Source organism: Bombus impatiens, unplaced genomic scaffold (assembly GCF_000188095.3).
Source record: "Bombus impatiens unplaced genomic scaffold, BIMP_2.2 scf_1055, whole genome shotgun sequence".
Taxonomy (NCBI): domain Eukaryota; kingdom Metazoa; phylum Arthropoda; class Insecta; order Hymenoptera; family Apidae; genus Bombus; species Bombus impatiens.
The window spans coordinates 584,186-595,619 of NT_177474.1; the positions used below are offsets into that span (position 1 = coordinate 584,186).

Consider the following 11,434-nt stretch of genomic DNA (forward strand, 5'->3'; position numbering starts at 1 on the left):
AAAAAAAAAAAAAAAAAAAAAAAAAAAAAGAAGAAACGATAGGGCGTCGGTTTTCCCCGGGGTGTAAGTTAATAAGTCATTCGAACAGCTCGTAACAGAGTTGGTAGTTACGGTCGAGGTCGTTCTTTACCAACTCCTGACGGGACGTGCAAAGGAAAACTATGCCATTGGACATTGTTGCGGAATCAATATTTGCCCAGATGAAATTGTCTCGATATTGCGCTGATGGATTATTTGTAGAAGTACAACGTCATTATTAATAAAATACAGCAAGAAATAAAATAAACTTTAAAAGTATATCGGTATGTGAATTTCGAGTTACAGACAGATAATTGAAATATAGAAATCTTTCCTACGTTCAGCCAAAATCGCTGCAGAAATTTTCCAAACGTCTCGAGAAGCTTCCGAAACAATTTCGGAGTTGAACGAGAATCTTGCATAAATTGATTCGATGTCGGTGTGCCTCTGGTCGCGTCACGAAACGTTGCGACGAGCTGGTTCGTGACGAAGGGTGCCGAGGACGCGATAAAAGGGGATGGTCCGAACCACGTGGCTCGATAGGTGACACGAGGGTGGCAATGGGTGGGATAGCTTTGGAAAAAGACGAAGCTCACGAAGTGACGATGGAGTTAAAAAAGCTGACGATGCTTGGTTCCGACGCTCGAAGATGGGCGAAAATAGAGCGTTGCAAGTAGAACGCGGTGTCGATCGAAAGTAAATGGCCGTAAGTGGTTGCGCGATCTCGATGGTTTTTGATCGAGGAGAAAAGCGAAACAATCTTCCTTGTTTCTTCCGCGAACTTCCGCGGGTGGCGGAACTGCACTTTCCGTTACTCGGTTTTGCGCTTCGTGTCGCGACATCGTTCCTCGTTCCTTGGTTTCGCATCGATATTGCTTTTCACGTGCTTGGAGGTTCGCTTTGATAGACGCCTAATAAATTCAGAGCTTTTCACTGTGAAAATTATTCTACGAATTTTGGTAGAGGTTTTACTCGATTTTTCGTGTGATCGAACGTTAATATTAACAAATCCATCGATGATGGATACAGGAAATAAATTGTACGAAATAAATTGTCGTGTTTTTGTATCGATAGAGATAGAAATTAACGAAGTTTCGCAGATTATGTACATCGTTATGCCAGCTATGGGAATCAAAGGCTTATACATCGCTGTAACCCTCCCCCATGGATCCCAGCCAATACCACGTACAGGCGAGGCGAGTGAGTTCGGTTAAGAGCACTTCACAGAAGTTCCCCGTGCTAGTTAGTGCTAAACAGAGGGAGAACGTTGACTCTATATTGGTTTTTGATCCATCCGAAATTAGTAGCAATTCCCATCTAATCGTGCCGATCGATATATACTTATCGATCTTATTCTTATTCGATCTCATCGCTCTATTCTATTCGCAAAAGATTTATGTAATTCCGCGTTTATCGAACAAATTCACTTATGTTCTAAACTCATCGATACAAAAATACAGCATGTAAACGATCGAAAAATTACATGAAAATCCAAACTTACTGTCGTCCACGTTCATCGATTAACTAACTGATCGTCGTTCCGAAATATATGAACGTATTCTGTTAGTCGTTTGGAATAAAGTCAATGAACAAAAGTCGAGCTTAAACAAGCGAAGTTAAGCGAAAGATTATTTTTCATGTTCGTTGTATCAACAGCGGGGTACCACGTGATTGGCACGTATGCCAGGATCCATTAAGAGAACCGAACCCCTGATTACCGAATCTTGTAGAGCGTGCATAATCGTGTCTTCGTTACCTCGTAGCAATCGACGGACCCTCAATTAGTTGCCGTCAGGCGTCATCACCGTGGAAAGACACTGACGTCTAAATTTAGAGACTGCGATCGATCCACTTTCGGTTAACACGCGGATCGTATTGCTTCCTATTTATTTTTTCCTTGTTTTCCCTTCTCTCTTGATCGTTGTCAGTCTCGATACCTATTGCCACCCATATCGAGCTTATAAGCGTTCTGCGCTAACGGACTCGTTTCGTGATTCGATTGACTTACAATTTTATCGGGCTTTCATTATTGTCATTGCACGTAGCATTGGAATCTTTGCTAATTTCTAATGAATCACTAGTTTTTTCGTTCAGTTACGGACAAAAATTCCACTGACCTACTCCTTAAACGACGAAACGACGCGTTTCAGCCTATGAGGAATTTTTTGCAAGCTGGCTGTAAAATATTCATTCGTAAGGTCGTTTGGGTAGTTCCGTGACCGTTTCACACGGTCTACTTAAAAGTCTTGAAGCTCGCTTGGTAGAATTTTTGGGTTATATACCAACGTTAAAAGTGTGCAACACAATATGCAGAAAGTTTGGAAGCTTCAAAAGTAGATATTCGCGTGATATATGTATGTATTACTGTATTACGGACTTTTAGAGCGCGGAGGATTCTTTTTTGTATCTAATGTACAAAGAACTTCAGACATACGTAAAATAACACGCGTAATAGCTTTTGATACGAAGGTCGAAACGTTCAAAGAACGATTCGAACGACGTTGGAGCGCATCGCCGTTGCATAGTTGCACTCATACGGTTGACCTAATTACAGGTAATGAGGTCATTCCTCTAAATACATTCCATGGAAACTGGAAAGTGACGTATCGCGGTCGAGCGAGTAACTTTGTAAACGACAGAATCAGATCTGTTGCAAAATTTCGATTATTTCGCATAGATGTATCGTTCGAGCTCTCTTCCCTTTCGAGCCAAAAAACGTTCGATCGAAAAAGAACGAGATTCTTAAATAATTCAGAGACCAATTTTTACCGATTTGAGAAACATTCAGCGAAATATCTTCCTTATCCTTACTTGCGGCTCTCATGACTACCGAACGACTGAACTCGTTTAAAGATAACGTTAAACGAAATTATTAGTCAAGCAATTGTACAGTATCGTTGCATACATTATTGGGTGGCTGTTTTAAAGCGAACCCGAGACAAAGTTTCGTGCAAACTTGCACGATTATCAAAGCAGATTCGTTGCTGGCGTAGTACCGACAGTTTATTCATCGCTCGAATCATTTTTAACCACCCACTTCTAAATTATAACAACTACCACTTCGTATACTTTTTACGATCTTCAACAACGTTTATTCATTTACGTTTAGTCATAATAACTTCGGTAATTCATCCTCCAGTTTACCTGGAAAATGATCTTACGGTAGATTTTGCGTTATTGAATTTAGTTAGTTGTTCCTTTCTTTTTAGTATAAATCCGTCAAGTTATTCAAAGTCATTCTTTAGTGGATTTTTAGCACGAACTCGGAGTTGAATTCCCTGGCGATAATTTGATTCCATTTACAACGGTTAACGGACTAGAGAAGTAGCTATAAAACAAGATCATGGTCCAAGTTCTGAGATACCGTTGAATAAAGAGGCGCTGAGAATTATAATATTTCCTTGGAAATGTTTTCCACTTTGATGTTAATTGCAGCCGCTGTCGTGAATTTGAACACGACGTCCTTCCTTTTGCTTACATTAAAACTAATCGTATCTAACTATATGAAAGCGCGTAAAAATCGAAAACGATAAAATTGGACGAAAGCAGAGGTTCGAGATAGTGACACGGACGAATGTGAAAATAATGTAACGAAATGGAAGAAAAATAAGGACAGAATGAAAGTGGGAGAAGAGGGAAGAGCTAGAGAAATAAAAATACCGATGAGAGATTTGCATGCGAAAGAGTAATATAGAAATTGGAAAAAACGTAGAGCCAAAAAGGGTTGGTAATAAAACGGCAATAGTAGCGACAAAGAAGAAACTAGCAAGCAGAAAAGCGAGGATAATAAGAGGAGATAAAGCATGAAAGAGAAACGAATCAAAAAGTGAAAAAGGAACGAGAGCATCGTTGAAAGCCGATAAAGAGATAACAAAGAAAGCGCTGCGCCGAGAATAGTAGAAAACGAGACACCGGAGAGACAATAACGTCGGCGATCTAACTAAAACCGAGGAAAAAGGTAGAGGAAGAAATAAAGATAAGAAACAAAGGAGCAAATAAGAAAGCAAAGAAAAAGAAACGAAATAAGACGGCAAGAACGGAAAATTAGATTCACGGGAAAGAGGAAAGAAACAACGAAACGGGAAAGAAAAGAGGAAGAATGTATAAAAGTTGTACAGTGATAGGTGTAAAGATAGAAATACGGTAACCGAGGAGGAAAAGAGTAAACAAGAGAGGCCGATGTACAGCGGTGAAGTAAGGAAAATGGAGAAGAGAAAATGAAAAGAGAGAGGAACAGGGGGGCGAGGGTCGACGGGATGGACTCGTAAGAAGGGATGGTCTGGGGTGGTTGTGCTTGAGTTTGACACAGTCAGAGACCGGCGTTGCCTGGCAACCTCTAAGGGTGGAAGTTCACATTGGCGTAGGGTGTACTTGCAACGAATTTATGCGCATGGACCACCCCCCTGCTCTGCCATCGAGACGGATATAAAAAAAAGGAGTCGAGTAAACGAACGAAACAGCCTATAATTGGCGGCCTCTGCTCGTTTAGATCCTGATAATGTACCGTGTGTCGTGATAGTCTACGGACAATGCATTCTCGATTCACAGTTCTAAACAGAATATCGTAATTTCTCGTTTCTTTTATAAGCTTCGAATCTTTGAGATTTTCTTTAACTTTAGGAAGATTTTTAGAAAAATGTCCTCTTCTTAGGAAGTTGACGGAATCAATGTAGGAGATCGATAGCTTTATCTTTATTCTTCCATAAAATGATATCAGAATACGCAGAATGTCCCTTCTTGCTATTAAATTCCTAGATCTATTAGTTTTTGTTAGTGGAGTTCTCGGTCTGCACGAAGTAGCCTTACGTTGTTCCCTCTTGGGCCCAACTATTTCATCATGAACGGAACTTCGTAATTAATCAACTTTCCAATTAACATAACCAAGGCTGTCGACGGTCTTTTCATTCTCGTGTGAAATATTTTTCATAGAGGCACAGAAATTTTCTTCCAGTCAAGAATGCAATATTCGACAAAATGGAATTTTACATTACGAAATTTCCACTAAAATATCGAGGCATAAAATGTAGCCAACTTTTACTCATTTTTTAATCTATTTATTTCAACGTTTCTGACAATTAAATTGGACGATTAAAAGGATTCTCGGCAAGGAGTGTAAAGTATCGAAGTCTGTTTCATCAATGTGATTTATTCGACAAATGTACGGGGATTATTGGTAATTTGTTGATGCAAACAGAGCATGGCGGGTGGTATTTCTCTCCATGGGGAGTAGATGAGAAAGATTCGTATCCTCGGATCGATTTAATTAGCCCGGAGCCGGTGACAATTTATTTTTATTAGCCGAATACCGTGACGTGGGGGTGGGTTCTACGCCCGTGCTGGATCCCACACTGCACCCTGTGGCAAATTCTATGGCAAATGTACCATACCTCGGTAGATCAATATATAGACAGAAGTCCCACGGTTGCTTCCTCTTTCATACGATAGCGGGACATTTTTAATCCGTTGCTCCGTTAGATTTCCCAGAAAACCGATACAAAACGATGGAACGCAGGGCTTGAAAATTTCTCTCTCTCTCTCTTCTTATCTTCTTCTTATTCAGCAATCAGCTGGAAAAGATACTTTTCGATACTCGTAAATATGAATACTCTTTCGATCGATTGACATCGTCGAATGTAAGTAGGTAATTAAACGGTAATATCCCAGTCAAGAGTTATTTTATTTTTATCATAATTTTATATATTTAGTTGTTCCATTTCCAACAGAAATAGAGAATTTAACGATTTCTTGAAGCAATTATAAAGCGAAGGATTAAATTACTCTTCGTAAATCGACCTAGTTGTACATCCACATAGTCTCGTCATTCGCGATTATTACATTGGAACTCTTCGGTGTAAAAAGGGGAAATTAACGAGAAAGAGAGAGAGAGAGAGAGAGAGAGAGAGAGAGAGAGAATATATTCGCGTACAACAAGCAAGAACTATCCGTTGTTTTATGATAATGTGCAATTACGCGAATGGTTAGAACGGTGACCCGCGAGCAAGCACAATGCTCGCCCTCTTGCAACTTGTTGCACTTGATTCAGTAAACTAGAAATCGCATATTCCCGTAGTACTTTATGTTCTTCGTAATACCGTGAGTCGCTCGACGATCAAGCGCTGCGTGTTTCTTGTTTAATACTAGCTCCAGTAATTGCGAACAAACACGACAGACGTGCATCTACCAGATCAATGTACTTTACTTTTCAACGTTAACTGCATCATTAGAACTACAAAAACTCGACAGAATGACGAATTCTTTTCATTTTACAATTGAGTTGAAATTGTAACCGATATAAGAAGAAGATGTAAGAACCTGTTTCCAACAGAGCTAAAAATTGCATTTTGTCTATTTCAAGTGAACGACTTGCGTCGTTTATATATTTGAACAAAAGAAAGAGAAAAATGCAGATTATAGAAATCATGCTAACTAATCGACTTTATTTTTGTGTTTCAGTCGTGTGATTCCGGTGGTTTTCGTGCACACAGATCATCCCAGGCAGCCGCAATGGCCACCCTATCCTTGCGTATCTCCATCCCGGAGAAAAACGCCACGAAGATGATGCAATTCGACCCGAGCACATCCATTTACGACGCTTGCCGTATTATCAGAGAGAAACTCGCTGAAGCGGGTAACATGGGCCAACGTAAGCTCCTACTTGCACCTGCAATATCCTACGATGCTGTACTAACGAACAAACGAATTTGCATTTATCTTTTCCCTTCTGTCCTCTTTATTTTTTCGACGATATTCTTTGCGTATGGATGTTAGCGTTAACGACAAAATAGCTGACTAAGAAAAACGATTTTATCAAGTTAATCGCGTCGAAGATTCTGTCTTTTCCACAAACAGCCCTTGCAATTCTACTTCGCTGTCTCGATCGCTTGTCGCGAGAAACTGCTCCTACAGCTCTCTAACTTTGCCAAAAAAATAAAACACCTAACCCACTAAACCGCCAACTTCTTAATCTCTATTAGCCAGTTCGAGGCGCAAACCCGCGAAAATCCTCCCGGAATCCCTAGCAAATAGTCGAGCAACTATTATTCTATATAGAAACAAAGGAAAACTCAATAACGAAGGGAAAAAGCTCGTCTAAAAGCTAACGAGTCCAGGAGAATTCCATGCATAACCGTGTAGCACGATGATAATGACCGCGCGTTTTCCTCTTGCATCGACAGCCAAGGACTACGGATTATTCCTTGCCGACGAGGATGTGAAGAAGGGGGTTTGGCTAGAGCCGGGCCGGAATCTCGATTATTACATTCTGAGGAACGGCGATCTTCTCGAGTACCGGCGTAAACTGCGGACCCTTCGAGTGCGCATGTTGGATGGAACGCTGAAGACGTTGTTGGTGGATGACAGTCAGCCCGTCGCCAATCTCATGGTAGTAATTTGTACGAAGATAGGCATCACGAACCACGATGAGTACTCGTTGGTGCGCGAGTTGGCCGACGAGGAGACTGAGAACCAGAAGCCGGGCAATTTCGGCACCCTCACGCTCAAGAGGAGAAAAGAGGAGAAAGGCGAGCGGGACGCGAAGATGGATCAGTTAAGGAAGAAGCTTAAAACCGACGACGAAGGTGAGCAGCGAGCCTTGATCTAGCCGCGATAAAAATTCGGATTTATTAAACTTGCGGAAACGAGCAATTTAATGTTTGCGGAGAAACGCGTGGAAAGAAAGTGTTGTACTAGCGTTGTATTTCGTTGTTGCCAATGCGTTCGTAGACGTTGACGTCTTTTTTAATAGTAGAACCTTTTTTTATCCTACTTTAGTGGTGACATAGACGTGCGACCTTAGTTTGATCCTCTCGTACATGTGAAAAATGTAATCTTCACGCAAGGAGAATTAAGGCTAAAGATATATATCTATATATATATTTTTTTTTTGTGGTAAAGATTTTCAATCAATCGTCTGCGTACAAATCATAGATTTTCATGGCGCGATGAAATGTCATTTTGTTCTTCCAGTAAACTGGATAGATCCCAGTAAGACTTTACGAGAGCAAGGGATAGACGAGTCGGAAACGGTGCTGCTGCGGAGAAAGTTTTTCTTCTCAGATCAAAATATCGACAGTCGAGATCCGGTGCAATTATCTCTTTTGTACGTTCAAGCAAGAGACGCAATTCTAGATGGCACGCATCCGGTTACTCAGGAAAAAGCTTGTATTTTCGCTGGAATACAATGCCAGATCCAGTTCGGTGATCACAAGGAGGACAAGCACAAGCCAGGCTTTCTCGAGTAAGCTTTTTCAGATAAGAAATATCGATTTCTTCCGTTTCCACTTATTGCGATATTTTTAACAATAACTGTACGAGAAATCTGATGCAATAAGGATAAGAACATCGGTACAGTAAACAACGCGAAAAGATTCAAAATTGCGAAAATGAATTTTTCTTTTTCTTCCTTTAAATAAATGACAACATTTTTGAGCATTTTTTGTTGAATCTTTGAACGACGATACTTGAAGAAATAATAAAAGGTTACAAAAATTCTGTAAGAGTTCCTTCGAAATAATATCTAATCGAGATTTTTCAATCTGATCCCGTAGCCTCAAGGAATTTTTACCGCAGTCCTACTTGAAGGTGAAGGGTATCGAGAAGAAAATTTTTGCAGAGCACAAGAAGCACATCGGTCTCTCAGAACTGGACGCCAAAGTGTTGTATACGAAAACGGCAAGATCTTTGAGTACTTATGGCGTCACGTTCTTCTTAGTGAAGGAGAAAATGAAAGGAAAGAACAAGTTGGTGCCTCGTTTGCTCGGCGTCACCAAAGACTCCGTCTTGCGACTCGATGAAAAAACGAAAGAAATCTTAAAAACCTGGCCGTTGACTACCGTCCGACGTTGGGGAGCCTCTCCGAACACGTTTACGCTCGACTTTGGCGATTATTCTGACCAATATTACAGCGTACAGACTACAGAAGCGGAACAGATACTTCAGCTAATCTCTGGCTATATCGATATCATTCTTAAAAAGCAAAAAGCTAAAGATCACTTTGGTATCGAAGGAGACGAAGGCTCAACGATGGTTGAAGATAGTGTATCGCCATTGAAGTAAGTATTACAATATACGTATTAATTTTTAATACAAGTACTAATTCCGTTAAGCGAAACGACGATGGATTGTTTATTAGGGGAATTATCGAAGCTGATAGTTCAAGACTCACTTTGCCAATCTCGATTATCCAATATCGCTTATTGAATATCGATGATTTTTCGTAGCGAAGAGAGTCGCGGCAGTTTCTTTCTTTTTTGTGTCGTTTCTTCTTTTTGTTATCGTGGATGACAAAGTGATATTATGGAAGAGTTTTTGAACAAAAAGCAAAGAAGTTATATGGAAGCGAAAAATAGAGAGAAATATAATATGAAGTAAATTTCTTGACTATGTGTGTTGGATGTGTATTGTTTCCAGTAAACACGCGGTATGTTTTTACAGAGCAACGATCATGCAACACGAAACGAGCAACGTCGGCAAAGGAAACGTGGAAGCTGTGTCAGTTGCCATACCTGCGGTTATGAGAACCGGTGCAGACGGTAAGAATTTTCAGAAATTTTTTCTAATTTCGTGAACCTTGAAATCAGTGTCTTGTATCATCCCTAAACTTAAAAAAATATTAATACGCAATTCCGTTTCATCGAAGAAGCTGAAAGAAAAATATGTATTAAGATTTCATAAATAATCTTCAACGAATCAGAAACAAGACACTGTATTTTGGCGTGGTTATTCAACGATTTATACGATGCCAAATAATATATCGTGCCTTGCGCGTTGGCCTAAGAAACGTGTCTGATTTTTGCTCGAAAGAAAATTATTTCTATTTAAAGTCAGTTGGTTATTTGGAAGTTGTAAAGAAGCAAATTTTATCGTACTATTTATTCAGCTATTTTCTATACATAAATAGATAAACCAGTTATCGAAAAATGTACACATGTCGCGTGGCTTCGATTAAACTCTGTCCTTGCCAAACTGTCAAAGCGGTGAGAAAAGATGCAGAAAGCTCTAGAGGTCTTTGCACGATTGCCTCCTCGGTCTTTTACAATAATTTTGTATATATCTATACATTTTTCTATTTTTATTTAGTCATTCGTTACTCTTTGAATGATTTCCTTTTTGTATAATTGTTTTGTACATACCTATACAATTTTTAAAGGTCGCATTTTCATTTTTTTAAATCTTGGACCCTTTATTTTGTATGTACTAAACGAAATATTTGACGCTTATTCGTGAGAAATGCTCTTGCTTCGCAATTCATGGAGCAGATCTGTTTGCGTATTCAAGCTTCCCTATCGGACGATCAATCGATCCCGTGGATCGATCTCTGTAAATATCATTCGGATAGTTGCATGATACGGTTTGTAGGGGCTCGACCATATGGGACCGGGCACATGGGCGGTGCTCAATACACGACTGTCAGCGGCCAGGTGAACATCGCTCACGCTCCACCGATGGTAAGATTTATCAAAGGCATAAGCTCCTGCTCACGTTGAATTTTCAATGTTTCCTGATCGAAATTAAAGTATATTCGAGATTATTTTTGTCCATATCTCTCTGTATAAATTTTCTGTAGAATAACACTGATCATTCGCTTGAGCGAGAGCTGTTCAACTGCTTTGTTATGGCATTAGTTAGTAGTACCATTATTGTATGGATCGCAGCGAATATCAACGGTATATTTAAGTTCAACATCAATATAATAAAACAATTTCGTTGCATACCGAAACAATTGCGTAAAACTAATTGACGGTTAAATTTGTTTTCATGCTAGGCGCCTTCTATTGCGGACACAGAGTAGGTACTCGATGATAAAACTTTTTGTTATATATCATTGGCATTTAAGTAAATTTCTGTTACGTCATTCCAATTCTTAATTTCATTGAGTTTGATTTTCGTGACTAAAATATATTAAACTTCACCGAGATATAAAAGTACTTGGATGGAATTTACCTAGTCTATTGGTGAATTCCGTATCGTAAGAATTTTTATTCGGCATATGCATTCTTTATTTGTACACCCGTCATTGAGGAACGATTATTTAGTAGTAATCAATTTAAATGGGCAATTTGAAGGCGTGGAAAGATTCACTGAGAAGACGGAGCGCCTTCAAATCACCTCGATCACGATACGTCGGTACAACACGCATCCGTCCGTTTATCCATCGACCGATTCTTAAGTTAATGTAAGTCTAATCGCAACCAGGTGCAACAAACCAAGGTCACATCCGTCCTGTCCGAACCACAACGTGCCTTACTGTCGACTATCACCGCTGGTCACGAGGTGATCCACATCGCGGAGACGGAGCTGTCCTGCAAGGCTCAGCTTCCAGAACTGGGCAACGACCCGACCTCGTTGAAATGGATCGAACAGACGATCGATACGCACAAACAGAACGTTGGCTCTCAGATCGCGGCGATGAACGCCG

The 11,434-nt window shown here is 40.0% G+C and overlaps 1 protein-coding gene across 10 annotated transcripts in view; it reads left to right on the forward strand.

Annotated features, from left to right (window-relative positions):
• Positions 1-11,434, forward strand: part of LOC100742957 (talin-1) — a 50,496-nt gene that overhangs the window by 25,055 nt on the left and 14,007 nt on the right. For 8 of the 10 annotated variants that reach the window (XM_024370906.2, XM_024370905.2, XM_024370907.2 and 5 more), the window contains 7 exons: positions 6,472-6,661; positions 7,194-7,595; positions 7,984-8,254; positions 8,565-9,068; positions 9,451-9,548; positions 10,375-10,463; positions 11,212-11,427. In XM_024370906.2, the coding sequence (XP_024226674.1) occupies positions 6,523-6,661; positions 7,194-7,595; positions 7,984-8,254; positions 8,565-9,068; positions 9,451-9,548; positions 10,375-10,463; positions 11,212-11,427 (1,719 nt within the window). In that variant the 5' untranslated portion in view covers positions 6,472-6,522. Of the gene's footprint in view, positions 1-6,471; positions 6,662-7,193; positions 7,596-7,983; positions 8,255-8,564; positions 9,069-9,450; positions 9,549-10,374; positions 10,464-10,780; positions 10,804-11,211; positions 11,428-11,434 lie in introns of those variants that run through there. The other 2 variants (XR_004462634.1, XM_033323488.1) reach the window with 2 other exon arrangements.